This window comes from Anneissia japonica, unplaced genomic scaffold (genome assembly GCF_011630105.1).
Source record: "Anneissia japonica isolate Jap-2015-1 unplaced genomic scaffold, ASM1163010v1 scaffold287715_len1027211_cov185, whole genome shotgun sequence".
NCBI lineage: Eukaryota > Metazoa > Echinodermata > Crinoidea > Comatulida > Comatulidae > Anneissia > Anneissia japonica.
Window position 1 is genome coordinate 872712 of NW_022724789.1, and position 25615 is coordinate 898326.

At 33.9% G+C, this 25615-nt stretch overlaps 3 protein-coding genes across 5 annotated transcripts; all 3 read left to right on the forward strand.

The window, feature by feature from the left end:
• Positions 1 to 137: 137 nt before the first annotated feature.
• LOC117112564 (transmembrane protein 116-like) lies at positions 138 to 21361 on the forward strand. 3 transcript variants are annotated; one of them, XM_033255654.1, is made up of 3 exons: positions 138 to 264; positions 18107 to 18186; positions 20383 to 21360. In XM_033255654.1, exons 1-3 carry the CDS (start codon positions 210 to 212, stop codon positions 20680 to 20682), a joined length of 435 nt encoding a protein of 144 aa, XP_033111545.1. In that variant the 5' UTR covers positions 138 to 209; the 3' UTR covers positions 20683 to 21360. The 3 variants fall into 3 exon arrangements, with proteins under 3 accessions (XP_033111545.1, XP_033111546.1, XP_033111547.1); XM_033255655.1 differs by lacking the exon at positions 138 to 264 and adding an exon at positions 15604 to 16544 and having other exon boundaries at positions 20383 to 21361; XM_033255656.1 differs by lacking the exon at positions 138 to 264 and adding an exon at positions 15611 to 16773.
• LOC117112562 (adenosine receptor A3-like) lies at positions 7805 to 11794 on the forward strand. Its single transcript, XM_033255651.1, has one exon. It carries the CDS (start codon positions 9604 to 9606, stop codon positions 10567 to 10569), a length of 966 nt encoding a protein of 321 aa, XP_033111542.1. The 5' UTR covers positions 7805 to 9603; the 3' UTR covers positions 10570 to 11794.
• On the forward strand, positions 15417 to 17921 carry LOC117112563 (trace amine-associated receptor 6-like). The gene has a single exon (XM_033255653.1). The coding sequence runs from the start codon at positions 16928 to 16930 to the stop codon at positions 17882 to 17884; it is 957 nt and encodes a 318-aa protein (XP_033111544.1). The 5' UTR covers positions 15417 to 16927; the 3' UTR covers positions 17885 to 17921.
• Positions 21362 to 25615: the final 4254 nt, after the last annotated feature.

Genomic DNA, 25615 nt, shown 5'->3' on the forward strand with positions numbered 1-25615 from the left:
CCATGCTGAATTTCCAACTTGTGCAGTAGCTGTATCAATGTCTCTATTATCTAATGGAAATGCTATGGTAAATCTTAGCTTTTATCTGGAATCTGAAGAATGCTCTGTCAAAGTTGAAAATGTTAGGTCACTATTTACTAAGATTGTAACATTAATAATATCTTTTAATTTCAGTGTGGACTGACGCACAGCGTGATGCCGTCAAAAGTATGCAGATACGCATCACGTTCTACATCATTGTTTTTCTCTACTGCTGGATACCAGGTAAGTCAATATTGTCGTTGTTCATTATTGTTATTAATTTGCTATATTTCCTCTTGTGTAGCACATACTAATGCACTATGCACTTTTCAGAAAAAGATATATTTTTGGGGTCCATTTCGTCGCTCACATCACGAACTAACACAATCAAAGTAGATTGTGTTAGTACGTGAAATCAAGAAAGCGCGTCAAAATAATATTGTTGTTAAGGACTTTCCTGTGTGGTAAAGAATACAAAATTGCTTGACAACCAATACGCGCTCGTTTTCACGCGCTCCTGTGTTTTCACGAACTAACACAATCTACTTTGATTGTGTTAGTTCGTGATATGAGCGACGATTTGTATGAGCACCCACTAGAGAGCGCTAATGCTAATAACACTACTGTGGTATGAATGCAGTTCTGTTTTGTGGATGCGGCCGCAGATTGAATTGTTTTTAATGAACAACCAAGTGCAGCTATGAGGGCCCTCATAGGATCCTCAACAACCTACTTAGCTATTTTGATATTTGCATTTACTTAGTCTGTAAATGTGGATATTGTCTTTCTGTCTTAAGTAGCCTCCACTTGGATTGCTTAGCCACTGTATGTGCAATAGACAAACAGAATCCATTTTTAATGTCTGCTTTTTATGCATGCATAGGGGCCTTATAAACTGCTTTTTGTGGTTTGTGTTTTTGAGTATAATATTAATATAACGATGAAAATTTCTTTTATTCGTAAGCTTTTAAATGTTTCCTGAATCCATGTGTGATCCGAAAGTTTACTTATGTTTACAAGGTGACCAAGTATGTGAATAAATATTGATCACTGTCTGCCCATGATACTAAACATAGTATCAGCGAACTGCAGTTTGTATTCCATGGACATGACACAGTCACTAAAAGTACATGTAAAATATTAATCGATCGTAAAATTTGAAAACAATGAACCAATATAATTCATTGTAAATATCAAATTTAAATTTATTCATTGACTTTGTTTTGAAGTTGTTTGTTTTAAATATTGTTGCTGTTTCATTACGATGAAAATGTTTTAAAATCATGCTGTATAATGTTCTTAAGTATGATCTGTGGGCGATGAACAGAATGTTTAGAATTTTTTACGAGTTGACGAAACATGTTACTGCATGTTATAGAGTCGCTATTTAAAGAGTGTGCAGCAGGTTGATAATGTTCTTTTTCCCACAGCTATTTAGATGTGGCACACAGCCACTATATCGTTGTTGGCAACTTTTTAGCAGATGAAAATGTGTGTACAGATTCTGGAGTGTATTAAGGTAGACAGGAATTGTCCAATGTACAAAATAATCCACATAAAACACTTGTCAATGGCGAATTATCAAACCATGACTAGTCCCAGGGGCGGATCCAGAGATGTCCTAAAGGTGGAAGAGGGGGGTACGGAAGTGGGCTGATCGATATAATACATGCCCCTGCGAAATTTGTGTGTTCTAGATGCCCAAAATTAACCTCTGAGGCATTTTGGGTGATCGGTGTTTTCTTTTTCTTTCTTTCTTTTTTTTTTCTTTTTTTAACCTTCCAAAAGGGGAGGCCAGGGCCAGCCCGTTCCCCCCACCCCCCTTAAATCTGCCTCCTGAATCCCATATTACTGTAGTCCTCCATTTTCTTATTGACAATGATAGTCATTTTAACATTTTAATTGAAATAATAACTGATTCCAATAGGAGGATTTATGAACAAAGTTAAGCGGGAGACTCGGTCACCAAGGTTGCATGGCTAGATTATAGGGTCACCATATAAAAAGTTTGAATACCAGGCTACTTCACCACCGAGCTTGCACTTAGTGTCTAGTATTGAATCCCCAGGTAGCAGCAGGTACTGCAATGCCAGTTTGATGTTGTTTGCATCAGGCAATTTCATAGGAATGATGTTTAGCCCTACCTGATGGGTTCGTACTGAATAGTTAGTACCATTCCCAAGTAATGGGTATTCAGTACAATAAAATGTCAGGTAGAACAGTAACTTTTAATTTTTACACATGTGGATGGCCTAAAATACATTCTTACGATGATTGCGAAGGGCGCCCCTGCAATCATATGGTTAATTGTAGTAGTGTGTGTTATTAAATCCTTTCCAGTGAGAAATTAGTGTTTTAAATTGGATTTTTTAAGGCCTTTCCTAGATGTTACCTCAGAAAAATCTTCAAGTTTTGAGTCAAGAGGCAATGATTAAACAATGAGAACCAAGTCATTGCAAATTTATTCAGCTCTCAGAATAATAATTGACTCCTCTCGATTCTAAAGGCAGCAGTTCATCTTATGAAAAACTAAATACTTTCAAAGTCCTTACGAATTCGTATTGCACTCTCAAGCAATTCTGAACACTATTATTTTATGGCCTATTGTAAATTGGCCTCTCGACAGATCAGTCAATATCCGTACATACATGTTTTAATGCAGCTCATGATAAATAATGTTTAATTAAATTTGACACTCAAAGTACCAGAATCTCGTGGGTGAGGGGTTTTTTTTTATACAGTGCAATCAATATAATCATATACTTGTTTTTTTTTTTTATGATAAGCATAAAGAATGTGGCACAGTTATTTTCTAAATAAATTCTAATATAGTTATTTATGCTGCCTTAACCTGTATTGCCGAGCATTAACAAAAGCTTTGAGTTAGTGAATGTGTTTTATATTAGGAAACATCAACTCAAAGCTTTTGTTACTGCTTGCCGATATAGGTTAATATTCTCATCATTTTATGAAAGACAAAATTGAAATTATATTTGACAATTTCTGTAAGAATTACCTAAAGAGAGTCTGTTAGCACGAACAAATTTAATATGCTAAATACTACCAGTACAGATTGATAGTCCCTCATAAATTTAATTCAATTTAAATAATCCAAGGAGAATCTTAATGATTTAGAAGGTATTTTTTACAGTTATTGAAAATGTTTTTAAACAATAATTTTACTTTTGTTTTAGTTTTTTTTGACTTGTAACATTTTAGAAATTTTAAATTAACATGTGGAATTCTCTTTTGATTATTTAGATGGTATTTTATTAAAAATGTTTTTAAGCAATAATTTTACTTTAGTTTTAGTTTTTTATTACTTGTAACGTTTTAGAAATTTTAAATTAACCGCACTGTTTTACCATTTCCATTTTATTACGTGAAGAAAACATGTGGAATTCTCTTTTGATTATTTAGATGTTGTATTTCAGTAATCTATTTTATCAAACTCTGATCTTGACTGATTTTACCATACATAATTAAGATATGTATGCCTGTACATTATGTATGATTTTGTGATTTGTGATGAGATCCAGTAAATTATTCTTATTCTTATTAATTATTTATAGTTGCCTAGGGATACAACATGCTGGCGACAACGGTGACAATGATGATGATTGGTGTTGATGTTTGGTGTTGATGTGGATTATGAGGATAATTATAAAAATTAAAAGTGTAATAGTGTAAGGTAGTGTTTTATCTATAGACATGTATCATCTAAACAGTGTCTTGCCAATACAGTGTGTTTTATTTGTCACGGACACTACCATACACCAACTATGGACAGCACTTTCCTAAAATTATCAAAACAACATTTATTAAATTTTGCCCTGTTTTGTGGTGCCTCATGCTTTTGACTTTTTTTTACTAGAGCATTTTATCTTAACATTTCTTGGTGATCTTAAAGTTCTCATTGGTTTTGTTACTATTTATAACTTTACCTTATTTCATTAATATAAAAGCATATCATTAAAGCATTGTTTTCTTTCTGTTACTCTGTCCAGTTTAAATCTCCTGTAAAGCAGGTTTCTTTGAAATATGTAACCCCAATATCTTGAGTGGCTTCAATAGCCTTGTTTACTAGAGCAATTTATCTTTACATTTCTTGGTATTCTTAAAGTTGTCATTGATTTTTTTACTACTATTTATAACTTTATAACCGATTTCATTAATATAAAAGTATAAAGTAAGCATATTGTTTTCCTTTCGTTAACCTGTCCAATTTAAATCTCCTGTGAATCAGGTTTCTTTGAAGTAAATAACCCCAATATACCTTGAGTGGCTTCATTAGCTTATTTACTTGAGCAATTTATCTTTACATTTCTTAGTATTCTTGGATTTCATAAATTGAATGTCTACATTCAATACCAAGGGATTTTGTTACTATTTATAACTTTACCAATTTCATTAATATAAAAGCATGTCATTAAGCATATTGTTTTCCTTCTGTTAACTTGTCCAATTTAAATCTTGTGTGAACAGGATTTCAAATTATGTAACCCATACCTTAAGTGGCTTCATTAGCCCTGTTTGGTGTATACATTTCAGATCATAATGCTACGTTTAATAAATGATCTGGGGTACTCGGTGATGTTTATATGTTGAAGTTGATTACCATTTATTGTAGTTGATATCCAGGGTTGTTTTGATAAAATATGAAGTGTTTGGTTGTTGTTGCATTATGAAGGGTCAATGCATTCAGGATTATTTTCATCACTTTGGCATGAGTACAAAACCTACGCTTTTGGTGGTGGGGATGGTGAGAGATTTGACGGTGTAGGCATGTTTTTGTTTATTTTTATTTATTTCTTTAAATACCTTCGGTAACGTGATCAGTGAGAAAGCGCTGTTATCCTCCAGGACCTAGCTGTTAATACATACAATAAAATACAACCAATGATCAAGTTATTAGAAGGAGTACAAAAACAATCAAATATAGCCTATTGTAATATAAAATGTAAACAAAAAAAAAGATTAAAAAGACATACACATTTTCATGACAAAGGTTAAAATGCTGATCTCAAAATGACCAAAAAAGAAATTGTCTTTACACTTGTGGTTGATCCCTAGCATATAGACCCTTTGAAGTGTTTGTTTTGCAAATATTTAATATTCAATACAATATTATCTGCAAAGTCGAAGTCTATATGATGTTTAATTGACATACTCTCTGGCTGCGCACTTAAACTTGAAGTTACTGTAAACCACAGTATAGGAAATGATCTGCCATAACATACAACACCAGCCAGGATTTGAAAAAAAATTAATAATAATTAGGCTCTGTCACACATAATTACGATACAACCAAGATTGCCTGATCACAGAAATTACTCCCAGGGTGCCAAGGAAATAGGAACGCAACCAGTGGGGCGCTATAACATAAAAAAAAAAAAAAAAAAAAACCTTCCCAGGCAAGGGTGGATCTGGGTTTAAATTTTTTTATGGGGGGGGGGGGTCAGATCTGTTTTTTAAAATTGGGGGGTGTGAACATTTCGTGAGAAAATTTGAGGAAATATTACTTTCTGGATGGCCAGAAATGACACTCTTACAATACAATTCATCATCATCACATCGCCATTATAGTCAAAATGAGGCGCCAACAAATTCTTATATCAGCAATTTTCGGTTGATATAGAGATCTAATTAATCTCTGTGGTGTACCATAGAAAATAAATTAAATTCAGACATATATCATCTAATTTTCCCATAACAAAAAAAAAAAAAAAAATCAGCTCATGGTTCATGAGAAAATTCTATTATTTTTTTTTGCTTGGCAAGCTCTAAATTATTCCAACTGAGGGCATACATGATCGTGGCACCATTGCTTATTCGTTTAACAGTGGTAGTAATTTTCTGTTTTTAAACTACAATTGTCCAACGAATGAAACTTTATTCATGGTTTATACACCCAAAATGCACATCTGCGATTTATTGGGAGTTTGCAATGTATGCTTTATTATTGTTTAGCTTCTTTGGTAATTTCATTTACTTGATTTTGAGACAACATCATTATGCAGTAGACCAATGCCAAAGTCTGTTTCTTAAATAAAGTGTGGGGTGCTGCAAGGGTCCAGGGCAACTTGATAGAAACACATCATTTGCAAACCTTAGGTTTTTTTACGTCAGATGTTAATGGGTTTTTTGCAAACCGAGTTCTGCACGAACCGGTAGACACCTGTGGATACAATACCGATATGAACCCTATGTAACGGTTTTCTGTTCTCGCCCGAACACACCCTACGTCATCCACATGTAATGCACATTTTGAAGGGAGCAGCTTAGGCTCAATCAGCTAAACTTTTATTGTGGTAGTTACCCATTGTTAAAATACAGTATTGTATATTGGTTTATTGAAGTTTGCCTAACATTAACATAAGACTTATATAAGGTATATTCAATATCCCATTTATAAAAATGCAAACATAAATAAGGTAGTACGACTAGTTTCGAGGCTCTGTTGCATTTGCATTCTTACAATTGCTATCTTGCATTTGTACGCTTTGATAGGCTTGTTGTATATAATACATTATGCAAGTATAGATATATAATTATATAGGCCTAATATAATGTATGTCCTGGGCTTTTTTAAAGTGCACATAGTTTGTATACACTGGGCTTACGATTTTTTTAATCAAGAAAGCTTGGTTCTACCACTAGAATCATGAGCCAAGTTATGCTGCCCCATTAATCACTCAGCCACTCATGAATTGAAACATTGCTATAAGCCTTGGGTGTTTACTTCATTCTTTTTAATTTTCTTTCATTGAAACAGATTAAATTTTTAATTGATTAATTCTCAAAGGAGAAATTAAGTTAGGAGTAGTGGTAGTTTCATAAATAATAGATTGAATCAAAGTAATTGACAAAAAAATATTAGATTATCAGTTTTCTTATCAGCATATGTCGCCAGTTTGTCAGGATAATATCGGTAGACACAATATAAAAGTATAATATTGTATTAATTGTTGTTGATCGCAAGAGACTGGCACCAGACAAAAAAAAATAATATAAAGTTTTTTTGTGGCCAGTTTTTTTAAATTATTGTTCTTGAAATTTATTTTAATATTTTGAGCAGACAGCACGTGATTTAACGATGTATTGATAACACAATCTGGTTCTGCATTGAATATTTTTTTTATACTCTTCTGATACGTATATTATCTTACTTCTCTGGTCCTCAAGCCCTGGTACAACAGCAGACCGTGACATTCAAAATTTTGACTTTTTTTAAACAAAAAACTTCATCTTCCCTTTCTTCAATGATGAATACTTGCTATACAGTATGCATGAATAAATCCAAAAATTCAAAATGTATATTGCTGACTGACCAGAAGATTAAATTATTTTTGATATGTCAGTCTCTTTTGCATAATTCATTGATTTGATATCGTGATGTACTGATCAGCGGTCGCGCCAGTTAGGGAAATTTCACCCCCTCAGACAGGCCAGGATCGCCCGATAGTGATGAGGTTGTTGGACAAAAACAGTGTTAATTTGCCTATCCTATGACATTATTTTGATGGCCAATATTGTGGTCTGAAAGCACAATTTTTGGCCGTAATGAGCCATAAAATCCTGCCCTTGAATGCACTACCAGGGATTATTATTCCGGGACCCTGACCGAAGCTCTAGTAGGCCCCTTGTTTCAGACCCCATCAGACTTGTCAGACCCCCCACCCCCGTCTTCAGTTTCTGAAGCCACCTCCGGTACTCATGAAAATTGTAATTTACGCATATTACGCAAAAAAAATGGACAGTGTCTTCTTCTAATTCAAGGATTTCTTGAAAATGAGAGAATGTGACTCAATGACATTCAGACCTTTGATATCTGTTCTTGCATACACATATCGACTTTGTCACAAAGCTGTTTTATATAATAAAGCTTTATTACATTGGAAATATTTTGTTAATTATGTTATTCAGGATATATGATAGTGTGAAACAAACTCAATTTGATGATGTCATCATGATTTTTAAAATATTATTGATTGCTTCTGCCTTTTCATTGTATTATACAATTTTTAGTACTGATATTGATACCATCTTTGTGCACCATAAAATCAGAAAAAATTGAATCTGGCAGAACACAACATGTTTAAAATTGGATTTTTGACCAAAATAGGTTGAATACCTAATAAAAGACAGAATATTCGGAGAAAAAACGAGTGGGAGACATTAAGTTTCCGTTATTGATTGCAAACAAATGCCTTCACAATATCGTGCTCTACCAATTAAACGTATTGGATGTGCGCTTTATAGACGAAGATCAATGTCTTAAAAGGAATCAAATATTTAGTGTAGTTGGGTTGAGCAGGAACAATCGACTCAAATAATCGTTATCTCAAGGGCTAGTAATCATTAATGAGGCTCTTGATTGTAGTCAGAATTAAAAAGACCCACAAAATTTCATCTTTAGTCACTTTTCAGATGTTTAATCTTTTCAAAATGCTGAATTGTAAACATCCTCAGCTTTTTGATCTGCATTTGAAGTGTTGTGCGTAGGCGTAAGGAGGGATTCAGCATTACACCATGAACTACATTTGATCTGCTTTATTTACCTACCCCTCTCCCCCACCCTATGATGGCAAATTAGTTCCAAAAATACTAAGAATGACCCATTAAGTTTTCATTGTAATAGGGACTTAGTTCCGCATTCTCAAATTTTTCCATTATAAAAAGATGGAGAAAGGGAAAATATTAATCAAATTTACCTTATATCTGAGAGTGCCATTTCCAGCCATCTAGAGGTGCGATAATCATAAATTTTCTTACCTCAAACCCAATCATGGTGGGGCTGAGGTAATCTAGACTCTCCATCAATGAAATTCCCTCCCTAGGCCTCCTATATATTGAATTCCTGGATCCGCCACTATTGCACTCTTCCCCCAGACCATTCCGCACCCCTAGATCAAAACCAGCGTATACTCCTATTGTGCCAATGTGCTTGATATTTGAATCATCAGATACAAGACACTTTCAATGCAGCTGCTAATACCTTTTCCATTCTCATGTATGTTTGTTTGTACATTGGAGTATTTCTTTCTCTGCTAATGACAATCAACATTTAATAAAGCGCTTATGTGAAGTAAATGAGGGAATTTTGTTGTTTGATCGGTATAAACGCAAATATTGTTAAATGAAGCCGAAGTATATTGTAAACTTAATGATACAAAGTCCGTAAATGAAGGTGACATTTTAATGACATGTTTGCGATCAAATTTCTGCTGCGTCTTTGTGTGGTCTGTTATCTCTGCCTTCATTTCTCTGCATTTAAGTTTTATTTGATAGTTCATCATTAGCTTTCTAATATTATTCGGATAGAGTTGAATTTTGAGCTGTGACAGATCATATCGTATTAAATATTGTCGTTGATCCATGTGATTACGACAGAGTTCCGTAGATCAAACATTTTACACTTTCTTCTTCAATAGGCTGAGATTATATCAGTTTTTCCTGGTACTTTTCTTGATTTATAATCAAATTTTGTATCTTCTGAACAAGGGAAAGATTGCACAATGTTGTAATAGATTGATTGTGATGGAGACATTGTTGCTGACAATAATTGACATACAGTAGTTGATGAAAATGACCGAATCATTCTGCAACGCCTCATTTGTTGACGAGAGTCCTGTGGGAGTTGTTATCGTAGAATGCATTTATATTTCTTTATTATCAGTTCTTGGAATTTTTGGCAATCTTTTCGTTATCACTGTTGTGATATACACCAAGTCCTTACACAACCCTCATTATTTCTTTCTTTGTAATTTATCTGGATTTGATCTCTTCACGAACGGATTTCTCATGCCGATATTCATCACTACGCTAATTGATGTAAATGTTACAGCTGGTTTTTGCGAAGTCATAGCGTACTTGCGATTATGGACAGTCGGTATGGTTTTGTGTACGCTTTCGCTTATGAGTTTTAACCGTTTCATGAAAGTAGTGCTAAAAAAAGAGACGTACAGGAGATTTACTAGTAAACGTTGGATACTTCTGATGATTGTATCAACGGGGTGCATTACATGTCCGTTGCCGCTGACGCCACTTTGGGGCTTCGGTGAAGTTGGATTCAATGTTGGATTGCATCATTGTACATTTACATACAGTTATGATGGCTGGCTTCTGGCAGTGTTGCTAGAGTCGGTTGGTCTAGGGGTAACTGTTCTCCTTCTCTTCATCACAAACTACGTCATCTTTAAGACGGTGCGCGACAGCAAGCGACGAGTTGACCTTCAATCAAATTCAGTCAACAAAAACTCATTTGCATTCAATATAGGTACAGGCACAGTGAGACAGAAGCAGAAAGATAATAACAAAGTCGCATCCATTATGCTCGCAATGATTTTCACGTTTATGATTTGTTGGCTGCCGTTTTCAATCGCTATGTTTTTTAATCAGAATTGCACTGTACCAGTTCCTCTCCTTCGATTCATGGACCTGTTGGTCTGGACTAATTCTACAATCGATCCATTTATTTATGCGTATTGTAATTCACAGTTCTTAAAAGCTGTCAAAAGACTTTTACCTAATTGGCTCAATGCCTAGCTTTAAAAACAAGATTATCAGAGAATGCCAGACGCTCCTACTAATACTAATTATTGATCTTGTAATTGATAGAATAGTGTGAAAGGTTTACATACATTCAAAAGACGGGCACTCACAGAGCCCGATGACCAGTGGGTTGGATCCTTCAGCCGGCGGTCATACGACCGTCAGAAGCCGCAATGGGTGTCCGGCTTAAGACAGTTGGTTTGAATTAGTCAAGTTTAGTACATTTTTGACTTGGTGAACTATTTTAGATCTGCATTTACGCAATGCATTTTAATACTGTTCTGTACAGCGAATCAAAGCATAAACCTCAGGATTTTTACATTTAGTCTGGTATAATCAAGGGGACAAACATGGCATCGATTATACCTGGCATCAGCTACTTGATAGAATTTAAACAAAGTTTGAAAAAAGGCATTTCATTTCATAATGCATTCATTTATTTATTCATTTATTCATTTATTCATGCATACAATACAATACAAATTACAAGTGCCATTCCAATGCTGACTATGGTTATTCAAAGTAAATTTAAACATGGTACAGCCGAACTTTAGAATTTGACATATTAAGAGAATTTATAGTGAATAGGCTACAATATTATATAACATTCTTTAAAAAGTTGAATAAGATAAGATTATTACACGTCTCCCAATTAAAGACCCTACAATTAAAAACCAACTCCAATTAAAGACCACTTTTCTGTGGTCCCAAATTAACAAATGTCTTATCTTTTATTATTTTGAATTAGAGACCGAAACAGCTAAAGACCATCTTAACCCTGGTCCCAAAATGCCTTAAATTGGAGAGAGACATAAAATTTAAAAATATGTAGAAATCTATTTTATTAGACATTCATTGATATACATAGCACTTATTAATTATTATCATGATAATATTAATTTATATAGATTTAGTGTTTGTTTATTAAAACGGAACATACAGTAAGGCTCATTATTGACATAATAATAATTGATGGAAGTTTTAAATGAAGATATAATTTCCTTTCTTTTCTTTATCCCATACCCTGTGGTTGTTTCATAGAATTATATATAACAAAGTGGTATAAGATGGTGCAAGCATCAGTCAAACAATCTCAAGTTGAAATTCATTGTTTAAATTTACAGTTTGAGGTCGAATGTACTTATTTCTCATATATTACATTTAAAAGTTTTTGCCATATAGGAAAACCCTGTACAAGAGCATAAAGAAAATAGGATTTTTTTTTAAATCAGAACAAAAACAATGGCATTTCCTCTGTAGTGGAAAAAGCCAATAAATAATTTTAACAAAAAAACAATGCCAAGTACATGGAAGAAAACAGCATATGTTAAAAATATTCAGAGAGGTGGTATAGCATTACTGTATAATATAACCAAACCCGATATCCTTCTGTAACTTAATTATAGCTTCTACTACACTGTTTGTACGGTGACTTAAATGAAACAAGGGATATGGCATACATAATATCCATTTAAATGAAAATATACTGTATACTGTGTTTTGCAATAAACTTTCCATTGTACTGCCTGTCATCTCTGCCATTGTGTCTGTTTGCGTTGTATATGAGAAACTGGTTCAATCAGACAGTACTCACTAGGACCATTGTCGTTAGAATTAATTGATCATTACTATACCAATAAATTTATAATGTGCCCTACGATTGTCTCTAACCACCGATAAATATATAAATAATGGTTAGTTATGCTCGAGATAACCAAAAACGAGTGGGAGTGGCATCAGGTTACGGTCAGTTACTGAGCTTCCGTATTTACTATGAGACGAGCCGACTATGCTTAAACATTATTCACAGATCACTGTATTGAAATGACCAATTTGTGATATTTAAAAAAAAAAAGAGGCTAGGAGTAATTTGAGTTGCAGAGGTGTGTTTATAGCTGGTTATTAAAAAAAAATCAAGAGATCGAGATACTACATAGGCAAGTTATACAACAATTTGGAGTAGCATTAGTACTCTTTCCATTGAATTCATGTGCAGTTCAAGTCAGTACAAACAGAATTGACAAGATCCTTAATGACCTTTAGGCTCCTGAGCATTTTCTTCCATTGCAGCCACTTTGTGGAATGCCCGCCCAGAGCACATTAACAATTCTGATTCAATTCTCACATTAAAATCACAGCTAAAAACACATCTCTTCACTGAAAGTTTTGAAGGTTGCATTTAAATTCCTTCTGCCAATTCATTGCTCTTTCTTGTTTTAAAAGAAAAAGGAAAGAAATAATAAGGAAATATAAGAAAGAAAAAGGAAAGGAAAGATAACATACTAAGGATCGAAAAAGAAAAGGAAAGATTAATGAAACATGAGAAAATAAAAGGAAAGATAGACATGGAAACATTAAAAGGAAAAGAAAAGAAATGATAAGAAATATAAGAATTAAAAATGAAAGACAGGAATTATAAGAAAGTAAATGAAAGAAAAGGTAAGGAATCTAAAAAAGAAATATGAAAGATAAGATCAGAACACATACGAAAGGACAAGAAAAGTAAAGATAAGAAACATTTGAAGGGAAAAGAAAGACAGGAAGCAAAAGGGAAAGAAAAATGAAGGCTTTGGGATGAATAGGAAAGTAACAGACCTTGAAATGATTCCAATTACCAAACTATTCTAATAATATTTTTTGATAATCATCAAACCAATAATTTGAACTTAATTAAATTAAACTAAAACCCAAAATATTTGATAATAATTTTTGGTACATTTGTTTTTGATTTATTTTCTTCTCTGTTGTTGTTAAGCGCCTCGAGGTTGTGACAACGTGAGGCGCTATATAAATCCAGAGTTGTTATTATTATAGGAAACCATGTATATAGGAGCGGATCCAGAATTTTTTTAATGAAGGGGGGAGGGGAGAGCACCAATTTTTGTAATATAATCATAGAAATAAATAATTATGCATCCAATAATGGTATGATTCATGTTTAGTATATGCTGTTACAAAATATTGTTGTCTCCCTATTGGCACTGCCATATGTGGCTCTTGTTTTTTTGCCCAAAGTTTAATTAGCGTCTCTCAAATGCCAACATGTTGTACGCATAGTCCAATAGTTAAAAGCTAGGTGCACACTAGAGCCCTAGTATCCGGATCGAGAGCTAACCGTTAGCACTAACCTTTAGCACCTGTGTGAGAACACCCGATTGGTTAGCGCTAACCGTCACCCTACTGTATACACTAACGGTTACCGAGCGCTATCGGTTAGCAAGTTGAGTCTCTTCCTGTCATTAACAAATCACACATGCGCATTTCAATTTCCAGTTTTCTACTGGCCAATGATCCCACCATTATCTTCTTGATATCTGGATTGGGGATTTTCATGTATGAACGGAACCGTGCGCGCGTATTTTATTTATCTGGATCCTGCTAACTGTTAGCTGGTGTGTGTGAACATGGCCTAAAAGATTAACTAAATGTGAATGTGCGGTATTACAGACAGTTACAGATGGAAAGCTAAGAATGCTTATATTTACATAAGGATTAGGAAGATGATGGTAAACCAAATCTATTATGTTCATATTGTACATTGCAAACCACCATTATATTCATTTAGTATGTGGTGTCTGCCAAAAGAATGTGGAAGAACCTAAAAAATTCAATCAAAGCCCTGAACAGCTCATTTAAAAGGATAAAATTCATTATATAGGCGAGACTTTTTTATACCTTGTTTAGCGAACCAACCTGACTGCAAATATTGATGATTTCGAATAAAAATAAAATTTTATTTTTGACCAATAAGCGCACCCTCCACCGCGAAAAAATGTTGAAATTTCAGAAAAAAATAAAAGTTTTTCTTTATTTTTATTATGCCCTCCACTGCCTTGAAATCTCAAAAGATAAGATATGTATGTTTCTTCCTAATTTTATAAATTTGAAGCATTTAACCATCCTATTTTACGTTCACCAATAAAATTTTATTTTTATTTTTTCCTTTGTCTGGATGTTTTTGTCAATACTATTTGCTAAATAAGAAAACAAAATTTTATATTTATTCCGCGCTCTTCTGATGACCCATAAAAAAATAAGTACATGAAACAAGGAATAAAAAAAGTTTCGCCTTACTAACCAGAAACAGATACAAAAAAAATTTTTTACAAAAGTTTTAAAATTCATTATCAGCCAATTTAATATTTAATATTCTAATATTTAATTCAAAAGAATACAGGAAAGGTATTATTTACCTATCAGGAATAGTTGGCAAAACATGCATAGCGCCTTTTGATTTTTGCTTTGATTTAGTGATATGGGCACTTTATAAATTAAAGCCAAATTTACCGAAAGTAAAGAATCCACCAAGAATGTTTATATTTTGTATTGATGTTTTTTTTAATTGGTGGCAATTAATGTTGGTTTTGTTACGATTGTCAGAAGGGAAAAAAACATACGACAGGATTTATGTTCGCTTTTTATTTTATCTTGTCACCGACAAGGATGCTGTATGCTTTTGTTTTTATGTAATCTTTTGCCTGATTAGGCCTAATAAAAAAAAATGATTAGTTTATCAATCCCGCCTGCATGTCATATGATGACATAATTAATGTCGAAATATTGAATCCCAACACGATGGCGTGTATTTCAATACTTATGTATTATAATTTCATGTCTTCTATGGTTGGAAAAAAACTTTTTTTTTTTTTTTTTGGAAATATTATCATCATATTTTTAGTAAATAGTTAGTAGATATTGTGTGTATTATCTCAATCATGTATTTTACTTTGAATATCAATGCACCAGGAACCAACCCAATGGTGATATTTGGCTTTAGCAAAATAAAAATAAAAAGCCTCCCTCCCTATCACTTTTCCAGCCTAGATAGTGTGATAAACTAATATTTTTTATTGGGCCTTAGCATATATTGTAATCATTTAAGTAAATAAATGAAATACAGCTCTTCTAGATCACAATGCTTTAATTATTTCCTCTGGTCGTTGGATAAATAATTATGGAACCTCTCTCAGAGGAATATTTCCAGAGTATTTTTTTTTTTGTTTTTGAATACTGAAAAATATTGGAATATTCCCAGACATTCAGTAGGTTCTGCACTAGACCATTTCATTTCAAATATGCGAATTCTACCATGGCACACAGACGGACACTCCAAGGACACCATCTACGTAACCAGTTCTCGACCTTTAAATTAAAAGCACAAAGCAACACCGCTGGGCCACACGCCACCGCAGATTAATATCATCTTATCAATAATGGGTTTTACCTCTTCAGGAGAGCCAATTATGGAAACAAAGAAATGGTAATATTGAAACGATGTTGAGTGAACAATAGTTAATAGATGTTCATCAAATAACCTTAGGATCTGAAAGGTTTACAAATGGATTTCCATGGCCATAAGAAAACAAATCTAGCTACTGGTGCAGAATTGTACATAAACAGAATGGAATCATCCACCAAAGGGATTTTCTTAAATAAATATAGTGAGCATAAATTTTAAAATGTATTTTATTACATAGGTAAATAATGACATTTGGCATGGTTGTACCAACAAAATGTAAATATGCTGAAAACTTTTTTAGAAATTTACAATAAATTGTGTTAAATGGTATTTGAAAGTTAATTCATTACCCATACTGTTATGCTGTTGTTAGTTGGGCCAACCCCTCGTTGGACTAGTTAAGTAATTTCAAGGCTGTTGATTGGTTAAATGACTGAGAACAAATTTTTGAAGGCTGCCATTGGTTGACTGATGATAACCAATTTATTGGCTGTTCATTGGTTGGAAGATGTGGGAACCAATCTTTATGGATTTAATTAAATACAAAGAACTAATTACCAGGTGATCATTGACACTGTCAACATCTTCACTGGTTGCCTTAGCGAAAAGCTTTTAAAGTTTGTTTTTATTTTTAATTTGATACACGTAAAATATCCATTATGTGGCAAAGCTAATATATACTGCCTCCCCCAAATGTGTTCAAGTGCAGCCAGTGTCTTAAGGAGTTCAGGTAACGAGAAGCTAATTACATAATACAGCTGTTTACTATTTATTTTTTTTTGGTTGATTTCGATAATGCCTAATTTTAGATATATGATCGTTACGTCATCAGGATCTCGTTTATAATTCTTCTCGTAAAAAGTCAGTGAAAAGATGAATCAATATTCAAAGATTTACATCTACATGGCATTTGGATTTATACTTGAAGAATAGTGTCCAGCTGGTGATGAAAAGTGATCGTAAGTGGTTGATGAAACATACGTTTTCTTTGCTGATTGGTTAACTAGTGATAATCATTCGTTTTGAAAGTTTACAAGTCAGCGTGCATGTGAACACAAGCTAACACAAGCTTACACAAAATATATCTGTATTTTCTTAAGGAAATCTTAGACCATGGAGGCTAAAAATTGCTCTTTGGTTGACTTCAGCATTTCTCAACCGACATTGGTTTTCAGCGTCGTATACCTTGTTGTGGTTGCTGTGATTGGAAGTTGTGCAAATGCATTCGTCATGTTCACGATCGTTTATGTTCCTTCGCTGCACAACAGCTTCTACTTTCTAATGTGGTGTTTATCTCTTGTGGATTTTATCACCTCATTTGTATGTGTCCCCTTTTTTATATTGACCATGATCGCAGGACAGTGGCCGCCGAGTTTGAATTATGTGGGCTGTAAATTCCTTGCCATGCTACGCTTGGCGTGTACGGGAGCTTCTGTTGTTGTTCTTGGCATGATCAGTATAAATCGCTTTGTCAAAATAAGCAAGCCAGCGCAAGTGTACCAGAAATTTTCCAAACCGCTGCCAGTTGCACTACTGATGGCTGGACACGCTGTGATTGTCGTGGTACCGCTTCTTGGACCAGTGTATGGTACAGGGGCAATCGGTTACAACGAAGCTTTTCGCCTTTGCTCTGCTGTATATTGTGATTATAAGGCTTGGCTTTATCAAGTTTTGCTGTCATCTCTGAGCGTAGCGTACACTCTTTTATCGTTCGTCAGCACAAGCTATTTGATACTGAGAAAACTACATCAGAGCAGTCGACGTGTACAGAATCATAGTGGCGATAAAGACCATGGGACGTCTAACAACAGGTTGATTCTCTCGCAAAGCGAGTTAAAAACGACCAAGATGCTGTTGCTACTTCTTCTGATGTTCCTTGTCTGTTGGATTCCATTAATGATTACGGTTTGTTTAGATGGTAATTTTGATTTGCCGCTAGAAGCCCTGAGAATTACAGACCTAATTTTTTGGGCAAACTCAGCGATAAATCCGTTTTTATATGCAAGCATGAACAAAAACTTTATGCAGTGTGCTAAGCGAATATTTAAATGTCATCATGCAGAAGTTTAAAAGAGAACTTTTATTGAATTGTCACGTTGATTTTTTACTGGTACTGGTATTGGTTATTTATATTGTGGCTTTCCCTTGCGGTTATGAAGCACATCACATTTTCAATTTTGAAGTCCAGCTTTGATCTCCTTCTCAGGCACACTGATATACCATTTGCACCTTAACGGAAGTTTTAAATGTTCAATTACATTCACGTCTTTTGACATTTTTGAATTTTCACAGCATTGTGTCTGGGGATGGTTGACCTTGTCACACAAAAATATATTTCAGTTAATGACTATGCAGTATTATATGTATTGCAGGTAAGTAAAAAAAAATATATTTCTGTATGCGTGTTCAATTGCTTAACATTCGTGCTTTTTCAACATAAAAAAAAACACCTAATGCATTTAGCGTATCATTAGTACCCATTTTTGGCTGCCACCTAATAAGTATAAAACATCACCACCAACAATAGCCTTGAGTTTAATTGATCGTATGCTACTAATAGTTATTTAGTTGTGCATTTCCAACAATAAAAAAAAAAACACTTCATTCATCTTCTTTTTGAATTGTATTGAGTGAACCATTAGCAACCTTGTTGGCTGCCACCTTAATTGGTATAAAACATCATCAACAATAATAACCTTGATTACAAATAATTTTGGTAGTTATTCATGATGTAATGTCTGTTTTGATTTATTGTAATTAGCTTCAACCATGAATTGGAATGGAACATTTCTATCTATAAATAACTTGAGTAGTTCCAGTTAAATGTTAGAATGACACATTTTTTTTTGGCCAAAATAAATGCATATAATATATTGATGTATATTTTATCTTGAGATAAATCCAGTATTTATTTACGTGGTTGAAATTGTCATCTTGTTGTCAGAACATATTCTTCAGGATCTAATGTCACTCAATGTTGATTGTGATGACGAAAACTTCCTAAATGTTAATGTCGGGGGCGACTTGCCACAGTGAATGTGGCGGCCTCAGTATTAACAGGTTTTGTTGATGTTATCAATCAACATCTAGTGACGTCCAATCCTGGACAAGATGTTTCTGATAGACCGACAACAATTTTGATCATGTATAATAAATACTGAATTTACTGCAATAAAGAAACCCACAAAATTGACCCACGACCCAAATTTCTTTACCTGATGACACAACCCAATTTTGGGTCGCGACCCATAGTTTCCCAACCGCTGGAAATAGTCATATTGAACAGTATTTAAATTAACTATCTCATAATCACTTAATCACTTCATGATTAAGATAACGTGCTCCACATTTATGTGAACATGTCTAATATGAGATGCTTTATTTGTCTAATTTATTAACTAATTAATTACTTAAGATTTAACCAATTAAATAATTAACTAATCAATTCAATTAGAAATTAGTTAACTAGATAACTAAATATATTCCATTTAAATAAGAGTGTTCTGTGTACTACTAGTAAACATAAGTCTCTGAAGTACTGTAAGGCAGCTAGTTTTTAACTGTGATACTAAAAATTTGAAAAAATTCAAAATGATGAAATAAAAAATAAACTGAAAAAAAATTATCAGTAACATATCTGAAAATGATTACTCTACTCCAGTAGAATTACATTTTTGCTAACCTGGTTTGGATCAATAAGTCTTTTGATCATGATCATGCAATAACACATTTTGACAGTAATTATGTGTTGTAGTTCCACATTATTAGTGAAATTAAGGCGTATATTTGAGGATACAGTATATGTGGCAAAGACAAGCCAAACCAGTCACTCGTCGCAAATCATGTTTTGGAGATAATTGCCAAAACATGCTGGAAGTTCGGGATTTCAGAAATCTATTTTATTGCACTAAACTAACCTTTATATATCTATACATCATGCTATGCTGTAATTTTCCTCATTTTTAATGTTAAAACAACAATTTTGAACGATTTGGTGATAGTTTCTGCCCAAGAAATGCCTGAAATCGTAAACTTTAAAGGCTGATTTCTCAAATATTGTTCTTTACATAGCTGTATGTTTAAGCTCCTGTAACTTCATAACTAAATGTCTGATTTAAATTATTCTTTTAGCATTTTATAGCTCTAATTTTACTCTTTAACCCAGTATCAATAATGATTTTTGCGATGAGTGACTGATTTGGCTTGTCTTTGCCACATATGTTATCCATTTTACACCACCTGCTTCGAATGTACTGTATGCTTCCCTTAAACAAAGGCCCCCCCCCCTTTCAAAAAGGCTTCTTAACAATATACGCCTGGGCATTTATTAATAAATATGCTATACATAAATATACGGTATACATTTATTGGTAACAATATTCAGATCGTATTCTATGTTTGAATGCTGTAATGATTTTTAAATATCAAAATCCAAATAAATCTTTCAGTTCCTGATTCTTTGTTATGTGTTTTATTGACAATATTTCATTATCAAAGTTTATTATAAAACATCAATTTAAAATGGTCCTTAGATCTTACTCCAAATTCCTCATTTGTCTCATTAATAGGGAATCACTGCACCAAGCCAAGGTTTTCTCAATTGCATCGTATACGGATGGACAAGACCAACATTCCGTAAGATTGGTAGAGGGCGCACCGACGGTAGTAACACTTTGCTTAGTGCAAGAACGTATCGTGTCTATGGCACAGGTGCGCAGCGAAAATGGCCAAAGCACACAACCAAATCCGAGAGTCCAAAGACTTTGCAACCGGAACGAGCGACATCTCCAAGAAACCGCTCACCAAGTACAAGTAGAACGAGTTCACGGTGCTCAACACCGCTATCCGAAACAACATACGATGAATAAATTGCACTGGAGTTTAATCCTACTATTTTTCAAGTTCAACAGAAAGAACACTTGTCAATAAAAAAAAATTATCTCTATTAATGAGGCTTAGTGAGTGGATTTTTTTTTTTTTTATAAAGTCATGAGAAAGAAAAAAAACAAAAAAACATTTGTCTGGCAGAATGTGGACTTAGAAAGCAATAATCTTAACTACTAAGTACAGCTCCACTCGTATTTGGACTCTGTGATTATTGTACGAACATATTGAAGGACATAGAGTGGGTTGGAGACATGATGCTAAATTTAAGAATGCTCTGGAAATTTTGTGACTAGAATTGCATATCTAGGAGTATTGACATGGGAGGATTGATGGAGGGCCATGAATTTTAAAGCTTGGTTTTCTAAGCAATCAATGCAACCGTTGTACTGCGTAGCAGGAAGGCTCCCCCAATTAACTGACAAATCAGCATCACCGAAAGCTGTCGGTAATAGCGTGTAGCGATTGTATGGAAATCAAGATTATGTCGGAACCTCAATGAAATTGAGGAGGCGTTAGCTATCAAAATAAAGGTGATATGAGATGATTTTTAACTGTTTAAAGTGTAATTCTGCTCAGCAACTTTCCAGCGGGGGAGCCACAAGCTTTTTTTTGAGTTGTGAACGCACCCCCCCCCCCCCCCGAACCCCCATATATATCACAGCTATTATGTTAATAATGTACTATACTAAGTATACTACTATACTACTATACTAAGTATTCAACTTGCAACATAATCATGATACGTATTCGGTGAAAGTAAAATGTACTGTACTAAACCTGACAAAGTTTACTAATATTGATCTGCAATATGATATGGTCCTGATTAAAGACAGCAATTAAAGATCAATCAAAGATAAAAATATATGAAATGTAAACAAATATATGAAACTGGTAGCATTTTAGAGAATAGTGAACTAATTTGTGAAAACCCATATTTCCATAAAAAAAATAAAATAAACCTTGGTTCACACTAGAGCAAAGGTGGGTATAAAAATGGGTCAGAAGGCCAAAGTGAATTTTTGATTCAACACACAGGGCAGTCAGTACCTGTGTTGGACACCAGAAAACACTTCATGTTTGCTTTTAGTAATACTAATTTTTTACAGATGATTGGTGTCAGGCCACAAAAAGATGAGTTTTTCTAGCCAAAGACAGTTGGGCCACACACTTAGGGCAACAAAATGGTCATTGGGTCGCATGTGGATTGTGATCTGCACTTTTCCACACCTGCAGAGCAATCCAGATGCATTGACGTAGAGCAAGCAACGTTGCTGTGATGAATGGCGTTGTTTGTGCTTGCGTCAATGTTTATAATTTGCTCTCCTGTGAACTAAGCCTCAATAGTCTGTATCTAAATCTGAATTTGATTAAGATCTAAACTTAATCTAGTTTATTGAAATACTGAAAAGAACAACCTCTATCATTGAGTAATTATTACTTAAGTCAATATTATAATATTGTTTATTCTTGAGAATCGTACCACTAACATTATATCAACACAGACCATGCGAGAAATTAATAAAATAGTGGATTCAATAATGCAGTGGTTGTGCCACTGGGGGTTCAAGTCCCCATCCTCAATTCGTCAGGGGAACTTTGCTTTGAAACAGCATTTTAACAGTTGGAGAGTGCTATTTCATTAAATTGGTTGTCAGGCAATCGTTTAGTAGCGTTGCTTGTGCCTGCGTCAATGTTTCTAAATTGCTCTATTGTGAACTAAGCCTAAATAGTCCACAACTAAATATGAATTTAATTAAGCACATTAAGGTCTAAATTTAATCTAGTTTTATTGAAATAGCTCTATTATTGACTGATTATTACTGAGAATTGTGCCACTACCATAACACATAGTGTTGTTACAAGCTATTGGAGAAATTTATAAAATAGTGGAATTGACTATGCAGAGATTGTTGGGGGGGGGGGGGGCTCAGTTGATACAAGACCACATCATCAGTCAAGGAAGAAGCAAATTCATTTTGTTAGGTAACTCTGTTTGGAAAGCATTTTTACAGTCTGAGAGTGCCATTCTGGGCATCTAGAGGGTCCTATTATATATGTTGTCAGGTACCTTGGACTCCTTTTTCCATGGACTCCCAAGCACTGACGCTGCAGATATGGCTGCCTCCATTGTGCGAGAAGCTACTGCAATATGTGAAAGACGATGTAAACATTATTACTATTGATTCAAGTTATATAATTAATTATTTATGAATCATTATGCACACAAATATATAAAATTTGTTTTTCTGCAATGCTGAAAAAATATAATTATGATACGATATAATATATACATATAATAATTTATAGGTAAGGTTTTAAATTATTTGTACATTTAAATCAATTATTTGTTTACAATCTTATTTATTGTAAGTGTTCTATGTACTGTAAGCATTTGGTTTACAAACATTATTATCATCAATATAATTATTAGCGACTTACATTGTTACAATAATTTAAATTTTCTTTGTACCCGGATAACATTTTGATGAGCAATTTTTATAGATATCTTTTCGAGAAAAAAAAAATATATAATTTTAATATGCAATTGTATTAGTCACAATTGTATTAGTCACAGAAGTTTTTTATTACTATTCTTATTGTTCATTATCTATGCACTCAAATGGTTTGATTTGCCCTATATTTTGGCTGGTTTAATTTGAAAATAAAATCTTTTGCTGCCTGGTAATCATAAGTACTATGGTAATTATTATTTCTTTTTCGTGTGTGTAATTATTTATCAATCAACATGACCATAATTAATTATAGATATAAAATTTATACTATATTTATATATACAACAAAATGCGTAGGGTACCTGCCTGAAAATATAATGTATATTTTACCATAAATCAGTATATCAACCAAAAGGCAAAATACTTGAAAACAATACAGTACTAAGGCTGTGCGAAAAGATTGCTGGACTTCGATAGAGATTAGCAAACCAAAAGTAAACATGAAGTGCTAGAAATCAAACCTGAGCTTTTGGACAGCACTAGTTATACATAACATTGCTGGGTGACGTTGTGGTATATGCTGTATTACAGACAAATAATGGTAGAAACATTGCTCAAAGGAACGATGTTGTAAACATCGTGTCGGGCAAAGCCTAACAACGAAAACAGTTCCTATCATTGTTTGAAATACGTTCCTTCGGCGGGAATTTAACCCATGATCCTTTCCCCTCGGTAGGTACGTTTAGTGCCTTTGATACCTTCCATTGCCAAATTCCCCGAATCAGAAAATAGTGAATTTCATCCCCGGGGGGGGGGATTCACTAGGGAATTTGGCTAGGTAATTCCATTTACCTGGGGATTGGGCTGATTTTATGGTTGAAGCTAAATGGGCCGAATTCATGGGGAACTGAAAGGGACTGGGGGAATTCACATGGACCGAAATTTTTTGCCCGTTTTTATAGGCCTGGTGAATAATTTTAATGCTTGTTTTATTAGATCGGCAGCGGGAATCTTATTCAATTCAACTTTTTCTTTCGGAATCACATATCCATAACAGGCCTATCCATAACATAACATTAGCGTTCATAGCATTTTAAATACACCTACTCTGACTCTAGACTATTATATTCCTATACTAGGCTACATGCGCATATTGTTACTGGTTAGGCCTACTCCGCACTGTGCAAGTTACTTGAAACATAAACACATACAATTTTTCTCAGAAATAATTGCTTTTGGAGTTTTTTAGACAAAGATGTAATTGTTCTGTGTTGCTAATCATGTTCGTTAGATGAGAAGATTGTTGTTGCTTATACATACTTAGTACCGGTTGAATAAAGGAATTTATGTAATTTTCCATTAATCAATTGTTTCCAAAATTCCTCTAATTTATTCATGAAGGTTACAAAATAATCAAGTGGAGTAGGATTTTATATGCAAGAATGCTGTTTCCTAGGCCTACTCATAATCATAATCTTTACAGAATTCAACGTACCTTTCACAAGTAATGCATATTGTTAAATCTGAAAACACTTACATTAGAAGACTTTAACCATAGTATCTTCTGCAATAGGCAAAAAATAGATATCATACATGTAGACGATTTATCTCCAACTTCGTTTCGGCCATTATCGAAGAATAAATATAATATTATTGGTATTCCCATGTCAGACATTTTGGATCATTTTTCAATATTCTGCATTAATAAACAACGCACAGTATTTTTAAAAGTTAATTTTTGGCACAACAATCTGAAAGCTTCTGAACGGACAACAACTGAACGCAATCATGAACGGACAATAGGGAAACGACTGAATTCTAATGCATATCAACATTATTTATATACAGGTGCTTGCTTCAGGAGCAACCCGAACACTCCTGAACTGTAGCTAAATCTTTAGAACAGGACAAGTACATAGAAATAAATTTGTACTGTTGAAAATTATATTCTTACCAATTTCGAAAACATAGAGACAATAATATCGTAAGAAATTTGAACACTATCTTGTAAGAAAATGAATAGGCCTACAATGGTATAATGGAGTTTAAAGCCAGACTCCGGAGGAAAACACTTTTTTGTATGTTGTAGGCCTACAACTGCTTTACCTAAAGCCGGGCACTCATGGAGTTCTTAATAGAATCGAGTCGGCCGACGACCGTCGACACGCAGTGAGAGTGCCCGGTTTAGACACTGAAGGGGGTTTGACAAAAGCCTGCGAGCGTTTAATAAAAGATACACATTTTTTAATATTATTAGAAACTGGGGAAAGGGTAAAATCTGTTGTGCAAACATTTTCCTTCAGACGATTTTTATGAAGACCGCATGTCTAAAGGTTTCATTCCAAAGCAGTAGGCTGAACAACTCATTTCCATATTAAATTATATGACAGAACCTAGCAGATCAAGTTAACAGAGTGTATCAAGAGAAAATTTAAATTATCGCCGGCATAAGCCTAGATGA

Excerpts from the sequence above, each read along its gene's own strand:
- LOC117112564 (XM_033255654.1), top strand. The coding sequence starts at position 210 with ATGCAGATACGCATCACGTTCTACATCATTGTTTTTCTCTACTGCTGG. Across the intron at positions 265-18,106 it reads TCTCTACTGCTGGATACCAG|CATTGTGTCTGGGGATGGTT; the intron begins GTAAGTCAATAT and ends GAATTTTCACAG. Across the intron at positions 18,187-20,382 it reads CAGTATTATATGTATTGCAG|GGAATCACTGCACCAAGCCA; the intron begins GTAAGTAAAAAA and ends TCTCATTAATAG.
- LOC117112563 (XM_033255653.1), top strand. The coding sequence starts at position 16,928 with ATGGAGGCTAAAAATTGCTCTTTGGTTGACTTCAGCATTTCTCAACCG.
- LOC117112562 (XM_033255651.1), top strand. The coding sequence starts at position 9,604 with ATGAAAATGACCGAATCATTCTGCAACGCCTCATTTGTTGACGAGAGT.